At 36.0% G+C, this 23,459-nt stretch overlaps 1 protein-coding gene across 1 annotated transcript; it reads right to left on the reverse strand.

Annotated features, from left to right (window-relative positions):
* Positions 1 to 1,610: 1,610 nt before the first annotated feature.
* Positions 1,611 to 13,241, reverse strand: LOC111411765 (DUF724 domain-containing protein 3-like). Its single transcript, XM_023042363.1, has 3 exons — positions 12,507 to 13,241; positions 2,017 to 2,472; positions 1,611 to 1,928 (listed from the first exon to the last, which is right to left on the reverse strand). Exons 1-3 carry the CDS (start codon positions 13,050 to 13,052, stop codon positions 1,914 to 1,916), a joined length of 1,017 nt encoding a protein of 338 aa, XP_022898131.1. The 5' UTR covers positions 13,053 to 13,241; the 3' UTR covers positions 1,611 to 1,913.
* Between the last annotated feature and the right edge of the window lie 10,218 nt (positions 13,242 to 23,459).

A 23,459-nucleotide genomic window follows, 5' to 3' on the forward strand; every position in this document is an offset into this window, starting at 1 on the left:
CCTTTGACCAAATAAAACTAACAAACAATTTAGAGACATAAAAAAAGAACAAATTAAATGTTAAATTTCTTTTTCCTTTCTTTGATTCATTTGGTAGTCCGCATCATCATCCCACCACAATTCCAATCGACCCGAACTAATCTGTAAAAATTTGTAAGAGTGAGTATTCGAAAACACCCAGTAAGATACGTGCAGTTTTTATATACAGATATATATAACAATAAAATCTACATTTCATACCGCTTTGCTCTTATGGAGTATATCGATAACCAAGCGACACTCATCTTAAGTCATCTTATATCTCGCAGGATTTCATTTCTCTTTTTATAGAACCCGAAGATTCACTAGCAATCCATGCATATTTAATTGCATATAAAAGCATATAGAAACGAAAATAACTTGAACATATATCTTACCTCATTTATTTAAGAGTTGCAAAATGATTTCTTGTCTTCTAGTTTCAAAAAGTATTCTCTCTCTCTCTCTCTCTTACGTGTGTATAACTTTTGGGGTGTGAATTATGAAATTCAAGTATAGTATTTATAGTAATAAAAACTGGTAGAGTTACACTAAAAAACATGTACCCTATTGGATAATTCCTAATTTAGGTATTTGAATTATATTTTAATAATAAATTCTTAGTTATCCAAATATTATACTATCTATCATATTAAATTAAAAATAGGTTGATATTAAACTAAAAATAATATTAAAATTCAATACTCACCCATGTTCTTTTGAAGAGAGAAAATGAATTGAATTATAGTTTAAATAAAGTTCTACTTATTCTATTTTCTTTCAATTGAGTCTAACTTAATGTATTCTTATCCAAAATAACTTTTTTTCGAGTCAAAGACTTCTAATTAATTACAATCTATAAAATGAGTCTAATATCGATATACTAAATCTCGCTCTAACAATATCTAATTATTTGGATCAAATAAAATAGGAATTTAAAACATTTTTCATTTTAGTCATCAACTTAAAAAAATGTAAATATATAATATATAAAATAAATAAATTTTATTCTAAAATTTTCAGGGCATTACACTCGTGAATCTCAAAAAATCTGTATATCTAAAAATAGGTTCCAAATATCCATTTCACTGGTTTAGAATTGACGCGAGCCCGAAAAGCAATTAGAGCAAGTGCACCCGAAATTTACCATGGAAACAGTATCTGTCAAAGTAAAATCAAAGTTCTTGGTCACAGAAGTTGACTTGCCAAATGGAATCCTGCCTTGACATAACATAGAAGAATGCGACTATGTGGAAGAAACGGGCTTTGATTGGCTGAAACAAAAGAGGAGGACCGAGCACAGGTTCGAGAAGATTGGGAACCTTATGCAGTATGCGCCTGAGGTCACATCATATGTTGAGCCGAAAAAGATCAAGAAACTAACCGGGGTGAAGACGAGAGAAATTTTATTATGGATCACACTCTGAAATATGTGGACGACCCCAGCCACCGGAGAAATTACCTTTATGAGTCCAGCAAGGTAGTCAAAGTATTTTCTGGTGTCAGCTTTTGAGATCGAAGAGGTGAAAGATAAGCAGCAAAGGGAGTTGAAGAGAACAGTGAAGTGAACTCAGCAGTGGAAATCGAGGAGGTGTAAACAAAAATATGCATCCCAAATTAAAATAGTAAAAAGTAGCACTACTCGTGTTTGTTCTTGCACGCTAAAAATTTCTAATTCAGAAGTTATTCCCTACTTAAGCAAAGAATTCCAAAGGCACCATAACACCAGTAGCAAAGAGAAGCCAAGAAAACATTGTTCCTAACCTAGTAACCTTCTTAACCATAAATTTGATGCAGTACAATGAATACTTCATCTAGGGAGCAGGGATATACACCATCTGGAAAGGATACATGTCAAGTTATTCAGCCGTCTGGAACCTGCATTTCTTTGGACATTACGACTTCAGATCCTAGCAGAAAAACCAGTCGACCAAGTCAGAAACATTCACAAATGGAGTATGTCTAAGGGACATCAATCAAATGTTGTCAGCATCATACCTGTGACGAGGCTATCACCCATTTGCCATTTATCCATTCCTGATGCCGCCGCAAGTCGGAGTGTTTAAACTTTAAATTCTCATTGGTGCCCCTGAAGTACACAGTGTACTTATTGCCTTTAAATACTTTGGAAATCACACCCACCCACCATCCATCGTTATACAGAGCATCCACCTCATCCAGGACTTCAAAAGAGTCAATTTGTCCAACTTCAGGTGGACATGGCCGTATATGCAGAGTATCAACCTCTTCTTTTACGAATTCTGTATCATCATCATTTCTGAGGTTCTGATACTCGATTAGATATTTTCTTTCATCTAGCTTTTTTATCACAGTTGCGGCAAACCAAGCACCTTCAAAACCATCTTCATCGCTGCTTACTTCCACTAGTGCACCTTCGCCAAACTCAATTATCTCTTCATTATTGAGCTTCAATTCAATTGGGGCTGAAACTTTCTGCAGTAATAAGATATGCGAGATTAGCATGTGCACCAATTTCTTTTCAATGCAGAGGGAGGAAAAAAGAATAGAAACAGCAGGGCTGTTATGATGGATTTAGGGGCCGTTTGTTCCACATTTTTCCAACAAAAATGCATTTTAAACATCACATCATGAGTCCTACCTTAGAGTGTTGAAGTCAAATATTGTAGGCTGATTTGATGGAAAAAATGTATTATTTTCTCAAATAATGTGCACCAAACGGGGGCTTATTTTCCTATCTTAACTGCTTGGATCAGCAATGTTATTATGAATTTGTTAGAATTTGATAAAAAAAATCCTTCATTACATTATGGGAGAAGATTTAGTCCCTGCGTATTATTATTTGGTGATTTTTTCACAACACAAAGGATCAGTCTATCTGTGCATAGTATTATTTGGTGATTTTTCGCGACACAAAGGAACCATTACATGAGCAATGCTACTAATAGAAACTACTCACATAATTTTTTTTCCCATGAAAGCTACCTAGCTTAGTAACATGATTCACAACCATATTGTAAAAGTCACACAATTTCCTAAAATAAGCCATCAACTATGCAGCATCATATAGATAATAAATTCAAAATAAAAGATATGCACCTTCAAATATCATCCAGATGGACTTAATATTCTATTAAGAGCTAAGATCTGTCAAATCATCACATTGAGCAGATTGCATGTGGCTAAAAGAACAGCCACACGTGTGGCCAAAAATGGGACATGTATATAGCAAATTAAGCCTTGGAGCAATTCCGAAGGCACGATGCCAGCTTCTTCACCATATCTCATCCTCTGCTTTCTGCCATGATTAGCCTCCTTTTCCATTTGAGACGTGCCCAACTACAAAGGGAAGTCCTGCTTGTGATTTTTAGTCTTCAGCCTCTAGTATTTTGTTATCTTTGTTATTTTCTTTAGAAAAGGGTACTTAGGTTTCTGGTGAGTGTGATATGGTTCTGGGTGGTGAGTGGTGTTTGCCAATAGCTTAGGAAAAAATCACTTCCTAATAATTAAACTTTCTCGCTGCTCTACGACCATAGACATCTTTTCCATTTAGTTTCTTCATATCGCCGTTCTACTCTTAACAAACTCATATGGAGCTATGGCTACTATAGATTTGATGCGGAGAGAATTAATGGAGAAGAAGACTGCAGTCTATAGCAAGTTGAGATTCAGATTCTGCCTGTACATCAAGGCTTAGCAAAGCGTAGAAATTTCTATGACAGGTGAAGATGCTGATCATACATCAAACGATCAAAACTTCTGCCAGAATTTCTATTAGACAATGATACTCGGGTGATGAAGTTTAGCATGAAATTCATGAAGAAGATACTGTCGGCAAATTTATGGTTGAAGCGAGGAATTTACACAACCAATCGCTCACTAACCAGCTATATAATTGAGAAAAAATTACTGACACTTTAAATGCAAGAAGGTAAACCCATCAAGCAACAGTTGGATGATTTTAACAAAATTATCCTCAGGGTTAAAGAACTAAAGAAGTTAGAGTTGATGAAGACCAGGCCATTCTACTTGTGTTTTCTGCCAAATACTTAGGAGCATTTTATTGACGCTAATATTTTGTCTTGAAATCTTACTGTGAAAAAAGTAAAGGCAGCTCTATACTCTGACAATAGAAATGAAGGTTCTAGGAGAGTTTGGTTACAACTGTCACAAGGAAGAACATGATGATTATGGTGCAGAGCTGAAGGCAGTAAAGGAAGATCTAGCTCAAAATATAAAGTACAACATTAAAAATGTTTTCACTTTTACAAATAACGGAACTTCAAGAAACATCTCCCAAAGAGCAAGATGGAAGGAAATGCTAGGCCCGCAAATCTACAAAAAGAAAAGCCTGTAGATCCAGGAGATATAACTATAGAACATGGAGATGATGCAAATGACCATTCAGTCTTTGTTAGCAACTCATGTAACTAGTGCATTCTTGATTTTGGGTACTTATATCTCATGTCCTAATTAAGATTAGTGTATGGCAAATATAGATGGAGACATGGTCCTTACAGAAAATGATGCAATTGCTATTGACCTAATAAAGATTAAGATGCCTTTTAAGAATGGAACATTGGCAGATGTCATATATGCTCTAGAAATGAAGAAGCACTTGCTGTCCTAGAGTACTCTCAACTCTACTAGTAATAGCTTTAAAGCTGAAGGTGAATTATATCAGCAGCAAAAGGTGGTGATGAAAAGAAAGAAACTAGCTTCCAATTCACCTAGTCCTAGTCAGTTAAGGATTGTTGTTTCCACGGACCACCCTTTGAACTCAAGGCTTCAAGGATTGGTACCTCACTCCCCTTCACTTCTCTCTCAAAAAAAAAAAAAAAGAAAAAAAAATGAAAAAAAGAAGGAAAGAAAGAAAGAAAAAGAAAAGAGGAAGAACCTAGCTCCCACAGTTATAGATGCAGCTCCAGCATCATCAATGTGTAACTCTTACATCACAAAATTGTGGAATACTGGATCAATCAAAAAGTATTATTCAGTTCAATGACCAAGGACTGCTTTGCGGACAAAGAACTGGGAAATTAGATTTCAGTCAACACTAAGGTTTTGTGAAACAATGTAGGTTGAGGTTTAATACTACTATTATACAAGATCAAGGACACATTAGATGGCTCTACCAGGTATTTTACAAATTCCAATGTTTTTTCTGTCAGTTTGTGAGATTATACCAACTTTCTTTTTCTCCATAGCAGAAAAAAAAAGGGCATGTTTCAATTACTCATGTGATCTTATGCCCCCCCCCCCCAACCACCTCTATGCACCAGCTCCAGATGTGCATCCTTCACCAAACCACCCCACCATCAGAAATCAATACATACAGACGTGAGTAGAAACGGGTTCTAGAGAAGCATAATGTATATGCATTCAGATTTATAAGGTCCTTGTCGTGTTGCTTCTCACGGCGCTAGCTACATGATAACATTTATAGATGACTACTCAAGTGGTTTAAAAGCTAAATTAAGTGGGAGCTTCAAATGAAAGGTATAGGAGTTGCAAAACAAAAGATGAAAACAAACATATATCAAGCAGACAAGAAAAGATGTTGCAATGCTTTAGTACGCAAAACTCAAAACCTACCCGTACTCCACTAGTAGCTCATTTGAACTTTCAGCAACACTGTCACTACAGACTCACAAGATGGCAGAACCCATGTCCAATGTTACATAGCTAGTGTTGCTTGTAGAATTATCTACGTCATGGTTTGCACTGGCCAGATATCTCACACGATGGATTCTATGAAGCAGTATATATGAAAAAACCTAGAATAATATTAACGCGTTGGCTTCATTTATGGGAAATACAACGACATTGTGAGAAGTGTCATTGAATATGTAAGTTCAGATAATGCTAGAATATCTAGATAAGAGAAGGTCCTTAACAAGTTCTATTTTCACCCTTTTGAATGTACTATCACGTTGGGGTAATCAATTGCTGCCTTTTTTTTTTTTTTTTTTTTTAATTTTTGTTTTTTTTTTTTTTTTTTTTTTTTTGTGTGCCACTAAGTTAGAAAATAATGCAGCAATAAAAGATGCTATTATGGTTTGTGGATTGGTTGGTGAGTTGGGTAAACAAACAAAATAAATAGCAGTCTATTGGGACAGTCATCATCTTATCAAAAATCAGATGTACCATGAAAGGACCAAACACTTAGATATTATCATGCACTTAGCACAGAGTGGGTGCCATGAAGTTAAAAGGATTCCAACAATAGATAAAATAGCAGACACGATTACAAAGCCAACTCAAACAGCCAAGTTTAGGCGTTGGTTGTTGGGAATTTATTTGTTTGTTGTTCAAAATCAAAAGGAAAAAAAAAAAAGAGGCTTAACCATGCGACCACATGGATCAAGCCCATGCGGTCGCATGAGGCCCTCCCGAGAATGGGAGGGCCGTGGAGGCTGTATGCGGTCGCATTGTTACAAAAAACTAACCGTTAGTTTTTTGATCGTTTTTTATTTGATATTGGTAGCTTTTCACCATTTTTTTGCACCATTTCATGAAAATCTTGCCAAAACCTATAAATAGGTGATGCAAGTGCAAGAAAAATATATTGAGTTCCATTAAAATTTATCCCCAAATACACTTCCAATATTGAGAAAATTTATCACATAATCCTTCCATTTTCACTTGTTCATTGTGAAGAAACACCTTTATTTTTTTGTGTTCTTCTTGTCAAGGCTTGTTTAATCCTACAAACTATTTGCCAAAAATCCTTAAAAAGCATTGGAAAGGAGGCAAATAATGTTTGAGGACAGCGAGATTACTTTCGTGTTCAAGCCTACATTGATATACTTTTATAATTTTCTTTTCCATTGCTATTATTATTTCCAACAATCTCAAACGTTATTTGTTACTATTATTGCTATGGAGACGGAATCTACACTTGCTACTATCAAAATGATAAATCAAGACCTGGTACGTTTGGACAGATTCGATGGTACAAAATTTCACAAGATGGCAAGACAAACTTACATTTCTATTAAAGGCCTTGAAAATCTTCTATGTGCTTGATCCAAAATTGGAGCCTATTCCCGATGCAACTGATAAGGATACTGAAGAAATTTGTGTAAAAAGGAAGAAACGGGAAGAGGACGAATTGATATGTCGTGGCCATATCCTATATGCATTAACCGATCGCCTCTATGATCTCTACACCAATACTACATTGGCAAAAAAAATCTGATACGCGTTAGAAAGCAAATACAAAGCCGAGGAGGAAGGTACCAAAAAGTTCTTAATATCTAAGTATTTTGATTTCAAATTTTTGGATAATATACCATTATTGCATCAAGTACATGAGTTACAAATAATTGTAATCAAACTGAAAGCGGTGAAAATCGAACTTTCCGAAACTTTCCAAGTGGGAGCAATTATTGCTAAACTTCCTGGTTCTTGAAAAGAATATAGGAAGAAGATTCTTCACAATTCCAAAGGCTTCTCTTTGGAAGATATACAAAAACATCTTCGTATTGAGGAAGAATCAAGAGCAAGGGATAAGATTGAAATTTCTTATGAAGGTCCTTCAAAGGCTAATGTCGTGGACAACTCCAACAAATTTAAAAAGAAAGGAAAATTTCTTGCTCCTAGAAAGGATCAAGGAAAGTTCAAAAACAAAATCAAAGGACCTTGCTATGTTTGTGGAAAATCGGGACACTATGCCAAGGATTGTACACATAGGAAACAACAAAAGACGGAAGGACAAGTGAACTCCGTTGATGAGATTATCGCCACGGCGAGCAAAATCAATGCAATCCAAGGCAAAGTTCAGGGCTGGTGTTACAATACATGCGCTACAATTCATGTATGTTATGATAAGTCTCTCTTCAAAACCTATCATGACATTGAAAACAATCAAGAGATACAAATAGGAAATAAAGGAAGATCGATAGTAATTGGCAAAGGAAATGTGGAACTCATTTTCTCTTCAGGAAAGAAGATCACTTTGACAAATGTCTTGCATGCACCGGAAATGAATAGAAACTTAGCAAGTGGTATACTCTTGAAAAAACTTGGAATGAAATCTATTTTTGAATCTAATGGGCACTTTGTTGGAAAGGGCTATTCCACCGAAGGAATGGTCAAACTATGTACTATTGAGGGATAACTCAAATAAAGTTAAATCTTTTGCGTATGTTACTGATTCATTTAATTTATGACATGGTAGATTAGCACATATAGGAGTTAATACTATGAAAAGAATGATTAAATGTGGATTAATACAATGTGAAATTTACAACTTGGAAAAATGTGAAGCATGTGTTAAATTAAAAATGATTAAGAAGCCATTTCATAGCGTAGTAAAAACAACAAGATTACTTGAACTTGTTCATTTCGACATATGTGAATTGAATGGAATGTTAACTAGAGGCGGTAATAGATATTTTATTACTTTTATTAATGATTGTTCTTGATATACCTATGTGTACTTATTAAAACATAAGGATGAAGCCTTTAGTGCCTTTAAGACTTATAAGATTGAAGTTGAAAATCAATTAGGAAGAAAATTAAAGACTTTAAGAAGTGATAGAAGTGGAGAATATTTTTCTAATGAATTTAACATATTTTGTTAACAAAATGGAATAATACATCAATCTTCTGCACCTAGAACACCAAAACAAAATAGATTAGCAGAAAGAAAGAATAGAACTCTTTTAGAAATGATAAATGCAATGTTGTTAAATTCTGAATTACCCTTTAATCTATGGGGCGAAGCCTTACTTAGTGTTTGTCATATAACAAATAGGATTCCTATGAAAAAGAATAAAATTTCTCCATATGAAATTTGGAAAAATAGAAAACCAAATATCAGTTATTTTAAAGTGTGAGGGTGCCTTGCATATTGTAAGAACATGAATCCTAAGAGAACCAAGTTAGGTCCTAGAGGTATCAAGTGTGCTTTTGTGGCATATGCTCTCAACAACAAAGCCTATAGATTATTAAATCTAGAAACAAATGTTATAATAGAATCAAGAGATGTGGAATTTTTTGAGAATGTAATGGTAGCTAGAAAATCTAAAAATAATGATAAGGATATTTCAATCTTTAGAAACTCACCAGAAGAGACATCCATAAAGGTTGTTGAAATTGAACCTCGAAGAAATAAAAGAACTAGAAAAGAAAAGAACTTAGGATAAGATGAAATAGATCCCCAACTTATTTCTTTTTACTCAGTAGAAAGAGATAGGAAGGATGTTGTAAGAACAATTCCCTTTATTCTTCAATTGGAAAGTGATCCTAAGACTTATAAGGAAGCGGTACAATCTAGAGATTGCATGTTCTGGAAAGAAGCCATAAACAACGAAATAGATTCTATCATTTCAAATAACACTTGGGAAATAGTTGACTTGCCAGCAGGATCTAAGGCTATTGGTTGCAAGTGGGTATTTAAGAAGAAATACAATTTCGATGGATCACTTAATACCTATAAGGCTAGATTAGTGGCTAAAGGGTATTGTCAAAAAGAAGGAATTGATTACTTTGACACGTATGCACCCGTAGTCAGGATAACCTTGATCAGGATCTTATTTGCGTTAGCATCCATTTATGATCTACATGTTCATCAAATGAACGTTTCATCAAATGGACGTCAAGACGGCATTCCTAAATGGAGATCTTGAAGAAGAGGTCTATATAGAACAACCAGAAAGGTTCGTTCTACCGAGAAATGAACATAAAGTGTGCAAATTAATTAAATCCTTATATGGACTAAAGCAAGCTCCCAAAAAGTGGCATCGAAAATTTAACTCTAAAATAATGTCAAATGGATTTAATCACAATTCGGTAGATAAATGCCTCTATACAAAAGTGAATGTAAATATATTCACGTTAGTATATCTATATGTTGATAATATGCTAATCATTAGCAATAATATAGACGGGATCAAAGAAAGAAAATTGTTTCTATCCTCTACTTTCAAAATGAAGGATCTTGGAGAAGTTGATACTATCCTTGGTATCAAAGTTAAAAGGGATAGTGGGAGTTTTACATTAAGCCAATCACACTATGTTGAGAGTGTGATAAACAAATTCAAACATTTGAATGTTAAGAAGGCTAACACTCCTATAGATTCAAATATTAAATTGATAAAAAATAAAGGTAGAGCAATTGCACAAATAGAATATGCAAGTGCAATTGGAAGTCTTATGTACGCATCACAATGTACAAGACCTGATTTAGCATTTGTTGTAAGTAAACTAAGTAGGTTTACTAGCATTACAAGTTCAAAACATTGGAAAGCCAAGGTAGGGTTCTTGGTTACCTAAAAAAAACCAAAAATCTTGGGCTACAATATACGAAATTTCCTAAAATCTTGGAAGGATATACCGACGCAAGTTGGATATCGAGTGCGGGAGAGAATAAATCTACTTCAGGTTGGATATTCACTCTTGGAGGTGGTGCAGTTTCTTGGAAGTCTAAGAAACAAGCTTGTATTACTCATTCAACTATGGAATCGGAGTTTGTAGCATTGGCCGAAACCGAGAAAGAGGTTGAGTGGCTAAGAAATTTATTATATGAAATACCTTTAGATATAAATGATATTTTTTCTATACCTATCTTGTGTGATAGTCAAGCCACCCTAAGTATACAATGGAAAGTCTAGACACATGAGTCTAAGACACGAGTATGTAAGGAAATTAATCAAACATGGAGTAATTTCTCTTACATTTGTTAAGTCTAGTGAGAACTTAGCTGATCCATTTACGAAACCTCTCACAAAAGAGTTAGTGAGATCAACATCAAGTAAAATGGGATTAAAACTCCTCAAATAGATCCACCAATAACAGCAACCTCACCTAAATATACTAAACTAGTATATAGAGGTTTAAGAGGTAACAACAAGTTATTCGATAAGTGGATGAATTCAACACTATTAAATATATCTAATATTATCTTTTGAAAATAGTGTTGGTTGTTACTCGTTAGAGGGATGAGTTAAAATAAACTCTTAATGAAGTTCAGTACGGAGTAAAAATATCTATAAAAGTAACAAAGTTACTGGAAGAACTTTACCTATGTGAACTTCGAGGTGGTGCCGCGTCATTAGAAAGATGAAGTTTTCTCTCTTTAAAAGTTCAATGAAATAGGATTAGTGCAAGATCATATTAGCACTAAGCGAATTAAAAGAACTAGCGAAAAGCATAACACTTGTGTGTGTGATTTCATCGGTATTGTCACAAAGAATAATTGGTTCAAGGCACATTAGCCACTTGGAATTCTGATAATACTTTATGAGATTTACACTATGAATAGATTTAAATCGAAAGATATATAATTCTTATACATAAGTGTTGATATTTGATTATGTGATTAAAATAGATTTTGAACAAGTGGGGGATTGTAGGAAATTTATTTGTCAAAAGAAAAAGAAGGGGGGCTTAACCATGCAACCGCATGGATTAAGCCCATGCGGCATGAGGCCCTCCCAAGAATGGGAGGGTCGTGGAGGCTGTAACCATGCACCCGCATGGGCTATACTATAGCCCATGCGGTCGCATTGTTACAAAAAACTAACCGTTAGTTTTTTAACCGTTTTTTATTTGAAATTGGTGGCTTTTTATCCTTGTTTTACACCATTTCGTGAAAAACTTGCCAAGGCCTATAAATAGGTGATCCAAGTGCAAGAAAAATATATTGAGTTCCATTAAAATTTATCCCCAAATACACTTCCAATATTGAGAAAATTTATCACATAATCCTTCCATTTTCACTTGTTAATTGTAAAGAAACACCTTTGCTTTTTGGTGTTCTTCTTATCGAGGCTTGTTTAATCCTATAAACTATTTGCCGGAAATCCTTAAAAAGCATTGGAAAGAAGGCAAATAACGTTTGAGGACAGCAAGATTAATTTCGTGTTCAAGACTACATTGTTATACTTTCATAATTTTCTTCTCCATTGCCATTATTTTTTCCAACATTGGTTAGCCTAATGTGCTCACCATAAATAAAACTTCAAGAGCTAGGCAGCAAAAGTGCTATAAAGAGTTATGATGCCTTTCTAGCCAAGTTGGAAACTTTGCATGTGGCTAAAAGAATAGTCACATGTATATGGCAAATTAGAAATCAAATCTTGGAGCAATTGTGAGTCCACCCCCTCTATTTCCATTTGAAATACACCCAACAAAAAGTAAGTCCCACAAGTCATTTTTAATTTTTTTGTCTCTAGTTCCTACTTGTTTCTATCTTTGCTCTTTTCTTTGGAGAAATATGGATTTGGTTCTGGAGGAGTTTTGAATGAGACTGTTCTCAAGCGCGATTAGATTTCGAGCTATTGGTCACTGTTGCCAACTCATGTCTTAAATCTCTTCTTATCTAATGAAATTTTCTTCCTACTCTGTGTACCTTAGACAGAGACTTGGGGTAAAGCACGTTTAATTTTGGAACTTTTTTCAAAAAGTTTAGCCTGCCATAACAACCGTATCTAAGCCTGTCCCGACCACACCAATCATTGTAACAATTTGTAATATAAACAGCAGCGTTAAAACCTACGTACCTCATCGTGTTCCAGTTCCAACGGAGGGACATCTTCCAAAGGAGGGATCCATTTCCCTTTAACCCACTCGCGGTGCAGCCTCAGCTGGGAGGCCTTAAAGTCTATCTGTTCCCTATTGCCCCGAAAGAACACCGAGTACATATCGTTCCCCAGCACCCCGGTGACTACACCCTCCCACCACCCCTCGTTGTAGTACGCATCGACTTCCTCGTTGAATTTGAAGCTCTGGAGCTTTTCTCGAGGAGGGGGAGGACGCAGTTGCACCAACTCCAACTCCTCTCTCAGCCTCTTTGTGCCTGCCTCGTCCTCCATCAGGTTCTTGTACTCCACCAGCACCCGGAGGGTATTCTTCTTGTTCTTATTGTACTGATTGCGAACGGAATTCCTCTTGGATCTCGATGATATTGGGGTAGTTGTTTCCGAGGGGGGGCGTATAACAGTGCCCTCAAACCACGAGCCACGAAATCCTTCATCGTTGCTGCTAATTTCCACGGCGGCGCCTTTCTTGAAGTACTGGATGGTGGTATCTTCTCCTGTGCTTGCCATTGTTGATCCTTTAAAAGGTTAATAGGCGAGAATTGACGGGATTGAGACTTTTATATGTATTTGTTTAGGAAAGGAAAGGGAAGGCAAGATTTCAGTGAATTTTGAGAAAGCCACAGCTACGCAGTTTAGAATTTTTGGAGCTTGTTGAGGGAGCTCAGAAGAGTACAACGAAAGGACAATGATGTTACAAGAGATGAAAACCAAAGGTAATTAGAAATATATGGACTTCAATTATTAAAGTTCGAACCCCCATTTTTTCCATCAAAATTACATTCTTTTATAATGACTTAACCTCACTTCAATCTCATATTTTTCAATAAAATAATATTATACGTAAATTTATAATTTTTCTTTATTTTTTAACTACACAATTTCATCAATATACTATTCAAAAATATCTTTTTTGCCAAAAATGATGCTCGAAGAAGAGCTAAAAAATTGGTTGGAACTAAAATCAATTTTTTAGTAAATTTTAGGAAAAATTGCAGCTGAAGCTCCAAACCTTTGAAACATTAACAGACTTTTCCCAAATCTTTCATTTGTTGCAGCCGTCACCTCCTAACCTTTACAAACGTTGCAGATGAGGCCCCTTTGGACGGTATCCGTCAAAAATTTCGTTAGTTGACCGAAAATTTGGATTTTGACCATCTTTTAATCAATTATAAAGGGACAATATGGTAACTTTCTATTTTTCACTTTAAAAAACTTAAATAAAAAACAACAAAATAAAAAATAAAAAGAAGAAAACAAAATAAAAAGGAAAAAAATCTTCTTCTCCTTCACCCCACCCCCACCCCCCCCCCCAACCCCTAACAATATCGGTCTCTCTCTCTCTCACCCCTCTGCACCAAGGAAATCCCAGATACAAATGTGACGACAACGACCTCAAAAACCCTACGCAATCTCCATTCTTTCTCTATAAAAATGGCTTTTGAAGAACCATCCCAAAACCCAACAAACTCTGAAGATCAATTGCAAAATGAAGAAGGAATGTCACTTATTTTCATGTTGCTCTCAACTGGAACCATATTCCAACATCTCCCACCTGAACGAACAAACACTTACAGAACTTTAGGCAAGCTTTTGGAAAAAAGGGCTACACACACATACGGCTGCTATGGCCACCATTGAGAGCGTTGCAGGCTTATAAAGCAAAGTTCGACTACTGCTTCTGTAAGCCAATTCGTGATTAAAAATACCACGGGGACTCGAAGGAAGAGAAGAAGGTGAAAAAGAACCCATAAGGCCATTTTAGCACAAACTGAAATTGAAAGTTTGAAGCTTTGAAGAGTTGGTTGAAGATCCATTTTTCTTTTCTTTTCCTTTTTTTTTTTTGGGGTTTTTGATTTAGGTTTTTTAAATTTTTGAATGTAGTAAATAGAAAGTTACCATATTGTCCCTTTATAATTGATTAAAGATGGTCAAAGTCCAAATTTTCGGTCAACTAACGGAATTTTTGACGGAAATCATCCAAGGGGCCTCATTTGCAACGTTTGGAAAGGTTATAGGTGATGGTTGCAATAAATTAAATGTTTGGGGAAAGTTTGCTAATGTTTCAAAGGTTTGGGATCTCAGCTGCAATTTTCCCTAAATTTTATAAAAGTTATGACATATATGATCGAAAAGTTATGCATTTCCTGAAAATATGTAATTAAAATTAATTATTAACTTTAATTTTGATTAAAATTTAAATTTTAATTCCTATCAAATTGGGGATAATAATACAATCTTTCGTTTGTCTTGATTTTTGTTTCTATCTTTACTTTATGTAAAAGAATTTACCAGTGAATTTTTGTTTAAAAACTAATTTTTAAAGAATTTTTTTTTATTTCAAAAATACTTTTAGAGAAAATCACATTAAATCAACTTCTTTTAAATGCTCTTTTTACTAGAAAAAATACTTTCATAAATAGTTGAGCGAGATTCAAAAAGGATACAAAAGCTCCTTTTGGTTTCTCAAAAGTCATGCCAAACGGACATCATCAGTGGCGGGTCCCAAAATGTTGGTCAACTAGGACAACCGTTAATTGTTTATCGTCGATCATTGACAACCTCAATAACGAAATTGTTTATTAATATTTAATTAACTAATATTGAAAATTGTTCAATCAATATATAAATACATTAAAACATAAATATCATACGAATATGAATATGCAATACATATTAAGTGCTTATAAGTTATGAATCTTGCGAAATATATGAATAATATGTAAAAAATATATTGTGAATTTTACTAATAAATGTTTATATGAATTGTATATTTTGACTAGAAGTTAAACAATGCCAAACAAACTCTACACCATGAATAAATCAACACACTTATCCACTAAGAAGCATACATTTTAAAAAGTGAATTATTGGATAGGATTCTGTCATTTGTGCTTGTTGGTTGACACGGTCCCACTCAACCTCTTACATGGGAGAGGTCGGGGTTCACGCCCAAATGTGTGGGGCCGACCTCCTCATGTGAGAGGGGAGGTGGGCCCGTGTCAACCAACATATAAATCTTCACGTACCCATAGCAAGATCAGATTGGATATGCTCATATGTATGAACTCTTTGTTTTTTAAGACTGTTCTATCAATTCAAAGGTAATTAGACTTCGAATCCAAGGACAACTTGAACGTATCGCTTACTTTTCCCGTAACGCCCTGACCCCTAGTGGACTGGAACGCTACTTACTTTACTTAGCTTAACCGGTGGTTTAGTAACAAGTGTATACGTTTTAGCGGAAGCTTACATTTTCGGATAATAATTTAAATAACAATACTTCAAATATTTTAAACAAAAACATTGAATCATTTTTCAAAATAACAAAATGTAATTTATTTGAAGAAAACATAACTTGTTCTCGCATTCTGCGTTATTCAAAACTTTAAAGAAATAACATTGGAAAATATTTCATAAAAATAAATCCAAATCACTTATTCACCAGATTTCCATGGGCTCGTTGCATCACTCTTCATCTTCTCCTCCATCCACACCCGAGGTAGAATTCCTTCAATCTGTAGAGATGAGACTTATGAGTTGAAAAACTCAATAGGTGTCATAGGTGCATTCGTGATCAAGCAATACATTTCAAAACATTAACTTTATTACTTTTCACACATGCCGTACCCGGAGGTACCATTTGACATGAAGGGGTATGCCGTACCCGAGGGCACCATTTGATATACGAACATTTCTTCAATATAGAGGGGTATGCCGTACCGGAGTACCATTTGACATACAAACATTAACATGAATCGAAACTTATAACTTAACACGATTAAACACATTGCACCTCTACCTACTTTGATTGATGCTTTTGAAACTTTGAAAACTTCGATTAAAAACTTTGATGAAACTTGGACGTTGAAAGAAATGCACTCCTTGGATGTTTGAAAACCGTTGAGAATTGATGCTTGAAAACACTTCTTAAACTTTTAGGAAAAATAGTTTTCCTCCCTCTCTTTTTCTCTCTTGGAAACTCTTTCTTTAGTATGTAAAAACTCTTGTTTTTGGTGTTAGAAAAAATGAGTGAAATGAGGTCTCTATTTATAGGTAAATATCTCATAACTTAAAGCAAATGAAGGGTCAAATTTCATTTAAGAGATAAAATATGGGTGTCATTTAAGTTTGAGGTTAAATGCTTCAATTTAGTGGGGTTTTTATTGCCAAAAAAGTGAGTGGCCCTTTGAGAAAATAATTGATGAAAATAAATATTTAAATTCTAGAGAAAAACAAGAATTTTCATTTCAGGCAGTTTCGGTCGACCGGTTGTTGTCCGATTGACACTGCACAACTTTCAGTGTTTCTATTATAACTTCTTCTCTCGATATCCGATTGAAGTAATTCAAAGTGCGTTGGAAAGATAATTCAAAGAGTTACAACTTTTATTTAAATATCATTTTCCAAATCGAATGTTTCCTTTGTCGAAAATGGGTCTCAAATGAGACTAAAAATCTGAAGTATACTTTAGTCATCCAATATTCATGTCTTAGTGCCACTAAGGTGTCTAGAATTATTTGGGGTTCTACATCCCTCATACCTTAATTAAAATTTCGTCCTCGAAATTTACCTTCTGATTGGACGAATAGTGTTGGATACTTGTCTTTGGCTTCTTTTTCTTTTTCCCAAGTGGCTTCTTCTACGCCGTGATGATTCCACTGTATCTTAACCAACTGAATCTCTTTATTCCTTAGTTTATGCACTTTTCTATTCAATATCTTGATCGGTAGTTCCTCGTACGACAAATCTTTCTGTACCTCCAAGGTTTGATAACTCACTACATGATTAGGATCATGTACATACTTCTTTATTATTGATATATGGAACACATTGTGCACTGCCGATAATTCAAGTGGCAAAACTAGTCAGTAAGCCACATTTTCGACTCTATCAAGTATCTCGAAAGGTCCGGGGTCGTAGCTTGCCTTTCTTTCCAAATCTAAGTAGACCTTTTATCAGTGCTGCTTTCAGAAACACTTTATCCCCAACTTGGAATTCTAAATCCTTCCTCCTTGTATCTGCATAGCTCTTTTGTCGATCATGTGCTACCTTTATTCTTGCACGAATCTTATAGATTACCTCGACCGTCTTTTCAACTATTTCTGGTCCTAAAACGCTCTTCTCTTCGACTTCATCCTAATGAATAGGGGATCTACATCTTCTACCATAGAGAGCTTCATATGGTGCCATTCCAATAGTTGTTTGGAAGCTGTTATTATAAGCGAACTCTACTAGAAGTAAGTATGACTCCCAATTTCCTCCTAGATTCAAAACACATGTTCTTAGCATGTCTTCTAAAGTTTGGATGGTCCTTTCAGACTGACCATCGGACTGAGGGTGATATGCTGTACTAAAGTTCAGCTTCGTTCTCTTAGCTCCTTGGAGACTTTTCCAAAATTTGGACGTGAACCTTGGGTCTCTATCAGACACAATGGATACAGGTACACCGTATAATCTCACAACCTCTTTAATGTACAACTGTGCCAATTGGTCTAAATTGAATGTCATTTTCACTGGAAGAAAATGAGCTGACTTTGTTAGTCGATCCACTATTACCCATATAGCATTATTTCCTCTTGCTGACTTCGAGAATCCAACCACAAAGTCCATCGTGATATTTTCCCATTTCCATTCAGGTATATCTAGTGGATTTAACAATTCAGCTGGTTTTTGGTGTTCTGCCTTAACCTGTTGACATACCATGCACTTCTGCACGTACAACCCTATACTTCTTTTCATATTTCTCCACCAAAATGTATCTCTAAGATCTCGATACATTTTCGTACCATCGGGATGTGCGATATACGGGGTGGAATGAGCTTCTTTTAATATCTCGTTTCTCAAGGTTTCATCCTTAGGCACGTAAATTCTTTCTCTAAATATCAGTGTCTGATCCTCAGTTATTCCAAAGTCCTTTTTCTTATCGGTACCAACTTCATTCTTAATCTTCTGCAAAAATGAGTCTTTATTTTGTGCTTCTATAATTCGATCTCTAAGAGTAGGTCGAATTATTAAAACTGCTAGACGAGCAGTGACTCGTCCTGGTGTGGTAACCACTTCAAATCTGTAACTTTTTCAAGTCCTTGACTAACTCCACTTGAGAGGTAGGTAGTGACGTCAATTGTCCCATTGATTTTCTACTTAGAGCGTCGGCCACAACATTAGCCTTACCCAGATGGTAGTGAATAGTACAGTCGTAATCTTTCACCAATTCCAACCATCGTCTTTGTCGCATATTTAATTCCTTTTGTGTGAAGAAATACTTGAGATTTTTGTGATCTGTGTAGATATCACACTTTCGTCCATACAAGTAGTGTCGCCATATTTTCAAAGCGTGTATTACCGCTGCAAGTTCTAAATCATGAGTCGGGTAGTTCTGCTCATGTTTCTTCAATTGTCTTGAAGCATAGGCTATTACTTTTCCATTCTGCATTAGTACACATCCCAGTCCTCGCTTGGATGTGTCGCTGTATATAACAAACCCTTCCGTACCTTCAGGTATTGTTAATACAGGTGCTGATATTAACTTCTGCTTAAGTTCTTGGAAACTTTGTTCGCATTTTTTCGTCCATTGAAATTTTACTCCCTTCCTTGTAAGTTGCGTCATTGGTCCAGCTATTTTGGAGAATCTTTCTATGAATCTCCTATAATATCCAGCCAATCCTAGAAAACTTCGTACTTCGCCAGCATTTGTTGGTGTTTCCAGTTAGTTACTGCTTCTACTTTTGCTGGATCTACTTCAATCCCTTGGGCAGTAACTACATGTCCAAGAAATCCAACTCGTTCAAGCTAAAACTCGCACTTCTTGAATTTGGCATACAGCTTCTCCTTACGTAATACCTCTAAGGCTATTCTCAAGTACTCTTCATGTTGCTCCTTACTCTTGGAATATATCAGAATATCATTGATGAAGACTATGACAAACTTATCCAAGTATTGATGAAACACTCGATTCATCAGGTCCATGAACACTGCAGATGCATTGGTTAGCCCAAACGGCATCACCGTAAACTCGTAGTGTCCATATCGAGTTCTAAAAGTTGTTTTAGGTATATCATTTGTCTCTACTTTCAGTTGATGGTATCCCGATCATAAGTCGTCTTGGAAAATACCTTAGCTCCTTTCAGTTGATCTAACAGATCCTCGATCCTCGGGAATGGGTACTTCTTTTTGATGGTTAATCGATTTATCTCCTTATAATCGATGCACATCCTCATGCTTCCATCTTTCTTCTTTACTAACAACGTTCGGCGCACCCCATGGAGATACCCTTCGTCGTATGAAGCCCATATCTAGGAGTTCTTGCAACTGCTTCTTTAATTCTTGTAGTTCCTTTGGGGCCATTTGGTATGGGGCCTTAGAGACTGGTGCCGCCCCGGGAATTAGGTCTATGGTGAATTCCACTTGTCTATCGGGTGGAATACTAGATGGCTCTTCTGGAAACACATCTACGAATTCCCGTACTACTGGTACATCTTCAACCCTTATCGTTTCTTGTTTCCCTCCTGAGATACTTACTAGATATCCTTGACATGTTTCTTTTCTCAACATCTTCTCAGCTTGTAAAGCCGATACTAGTCGAATAAGGGGTTTCGTCTTCATTCCAAGGAACGAAAATGGTTCTTCTCCTGATTTCTAAAATGATACTTCCATTTCCTTACATCGGATGGTAGCGTAATTACAACATAACCAATCCATGCCTAGTATTACATCAAAATCCTTCATTTTTTTATCATGTATAGGTTCGCTTCCATTGGTTTTCCCTCAACTTTGATACTTACTGACTTGGCTATTCTATTAGTATTCAAAGGGTTGCCCGAAGGAATACTAACTTCTAATATACCTTCCGACTTATCATAAGTAATACTAGATTTAGCCATAAAAGTTGTTGAAGCAAAGGAATGTGTAGCTCCTGAATCAAACAATACATAAGCAGGTGTATTGGCTATCAGTAGAGTACCTGCTATGACATTAGAGTTTTCATCTGCATCCTGTTGAGTCAATGCAAAAACTCGTGCTTTCCCTTTCTAGTTCTGGTCGCTGTTATCATCCTTCTTTTGGGTATGTGTGGGACAATCCCTAATGATATGTCCTGGCTTGCCACATCGGAAACAGACATTTTTCCCTTGTAAGCACTCGCCATTATGTGTCCTTCCACACTTAGAACAGGGCGCAATAACTGGCACAATGCTTTTGCTGGCATTGGCTCCGCCATTAGCTTTCTTGTTCTACCACTTGTCTTTTCCCTTATCCTGGCCATACCATTTCCTTTTTCCCATGTTACCATTATCCGGTTGATTGAACAGTTGACCATGTTGTTCGGCACTAGTGTTCTGGTACCAAATAGTATGAGTTCTTTCCAGCATCTCACGGTATGTGGTGAAGCGATGGGGACATAAGTATCATGCTTATATCCGAGTTCAGCCTTTGTTCAAACCTTCTTATCCTTCGTATCCACCAGATGTGGAGCATACCTTGAAAGTTGATCAAACTTCCTCTCATACTCAGTCAGTGACATAGTTTTTTGCTTGAGTTAGAGGAATTCACTTTCTTTGTGATCCCTCAAAGACCGGGGAAAGTACTTGTTCATTACTTTCCCTTTGAATTGCTTCCAAGTCAATTCTGCTTGTTGCTCAGGGGTCCTTGTCCTTGACATTGAGTCCCACCAGTGACTTGCATCACCGAAGAACATGAACTCAGTACACTGGACTTTCTGAGCGTCCGTGCACCCTATCAATCGGAATAGAAGCTCCAACTTGCGAAGCCACTCCTCGGCTGCAAGTGGATCAGCTGCTCCGTTGAAGGTAGGGGGCTCGTGCCTTCGAAATTGCTCGACCATTGAAGCATGGTTTGGAACATTAGGAGCTAGTGGTAGGGGTTGAGCTTGGTTCGGGTTTTGCCTGCCTAGGTCTTGAACCGCTTGGAAGAGGTCTCTTATCAAGTTTTGGTTTGCACGGGCCATTTCCTTTATACAAAACATATAGTTCTTATTAGTTTCATTCTTCGAATACTAAAGCAAAGAAGATAGTATTTTATTTCTTGACATAAGGGAAGCTATTACAAGGATTTAAATCTAATCCCTATAAGTTCTACGGATCTTCTTTGGTGGAGCTTCATCTTTGGAGGAGTCTTCCGCCTCAGGTCCAGACTCTATGTCCATCTCAACCTGTGGCTCAGGCTCAGGATCATTCTCTAAATCATTCTCGGGTTCTTCTTCGGGATCTTCTTCCTCAGCCAAAGGTTCCTCCTCAGGCTCCTCATGGATTACATCATCCCACTCAATCAGGGCATGGCAATACCTCTCAAACTCGAACAGGTTTGTGTTGCCTTCTAACATTTCATTTCTAATTGTGACTCCCATATCTCCCCATTGAGGTGGGAGGGAGTGTATGAGGTTATTTATGGTCTCAATATGCGTGATCTCCATTCCAACATTAACCGTCGTCATGCATCTCTCATAGATGTCATACACATGTTCGCTAAACGGTCGAGTTGGATCAGTTACATAGTTTTCATAGGAATGAATAGCAATTCTACGGTTCAATGCTTCTCTATATGCCCTAGCCGTTCTACGAGCCATATCTGTTGCATTTTCACATACATCATACTTTTTCTTTTCTTAAAGAAAACATGCAAATATTTAAACTTTCATATCATGTAATTCCCTTTAAGCCCTTAGCTTTTGCCCAAGTTCATTACATATCTTTAAATAACGCATCTCTAAATCATATCAAAGCATTATAACATAAACATAATCATTAACTTTAAACATGAACATACCTGGGGCATAGGATGAGATTGATGGATGGATGCATGATGCCATGGAATACCTTAAACTTTTCATTTTCCTTTTGTTTTTAAAAAAAAACATACTTGGTCTACAGAACCGGCTAAACATTGCTCTGATACCACGCTATAACGCCCCAACCCCTAGTGAACCGGAACACTACTTTACTTAGTTTAACCGGTGGTTTAGTAACAAGTGTATATGTTTTAGCGGAAGATTATATCTTCGGATAATAATTTAAATAACAATACTTCAAATACTTTAAATAAAAACACTGAATCATTTTTCAAAATAACAAAATGTAATTTTTTTGAAGAAAACATAACTTGTTCTCGCATTCTACGTTATTCAAAATTTTAAAGAAATAACATTGGAAAATATTTCATAAAAATAAATCCAAATCACTTATTCACCGAATTTCCATGGGCTCGTTGCATCACTCTTCATCTTCTCCTCCATCCATGCTCGAGGTAGAATTCCTTCAATCTATAGCGATGAGATTAAACCCGTGAGTTGAAAAACTCAATAGGTGTTATAGGTGCATTCGTGATCAAGCAATACATTTCAAAACATTAACTTTATAACTTTTCATACATGCCATACCCGGAGGCACCATTTGACATGAAGGGATATGCCGTACCCGAGGGCACCATTTGACATACGAACATTTCTTCAACATAGAGGGGTATGCCGTACCGAAGTACTATTTGACATACAACCATTAATATAGAGGGATATACCGTACCGAAATACCATTTGACATACAAACATTAACGAATTGAAACTTATAACTTAAAACGATTAAACACATTGCACCTTTATTTACCTTGATTGATGTTTTTGAAACTTTGAAAACTTGGATTGAAAACTTCGATGAAACTTGGACGTTGAAAGAAATGCACTCCTTGGATGTTTGAAAACCGTTGAAAATTGATGCTTGAAAATACTTTTTAAATTTCTAGGAAAAATAGTTTTCCTCACTCTCTTTTTCTCTCTTGAAAACTCTTTTTTTAATATGCAAAAACTCTTACTTTTGGTGTGAGAAAAAATGAGTGAAATGAAGTCTCTATTTATAGGTAAATATCCCATAACTTAAAACAAATGAAGGGTCAAATTTCATTTAAGAG

This window comes from Olea europaea, chromosome 16 (assembly GCF_002742605.1).
Source record: "Olea europaea var. sylvestris chromosome 16, O_europaea_v1, whole genome shotgun sequence".
Classification (NCBI taxonomy): domain Eukaryota; kingdom Viridiplantae; phylum Streptophyta; class Magnoliopsida; order Lamiales; family Oleaceae; genus Olea; species Olea europaea.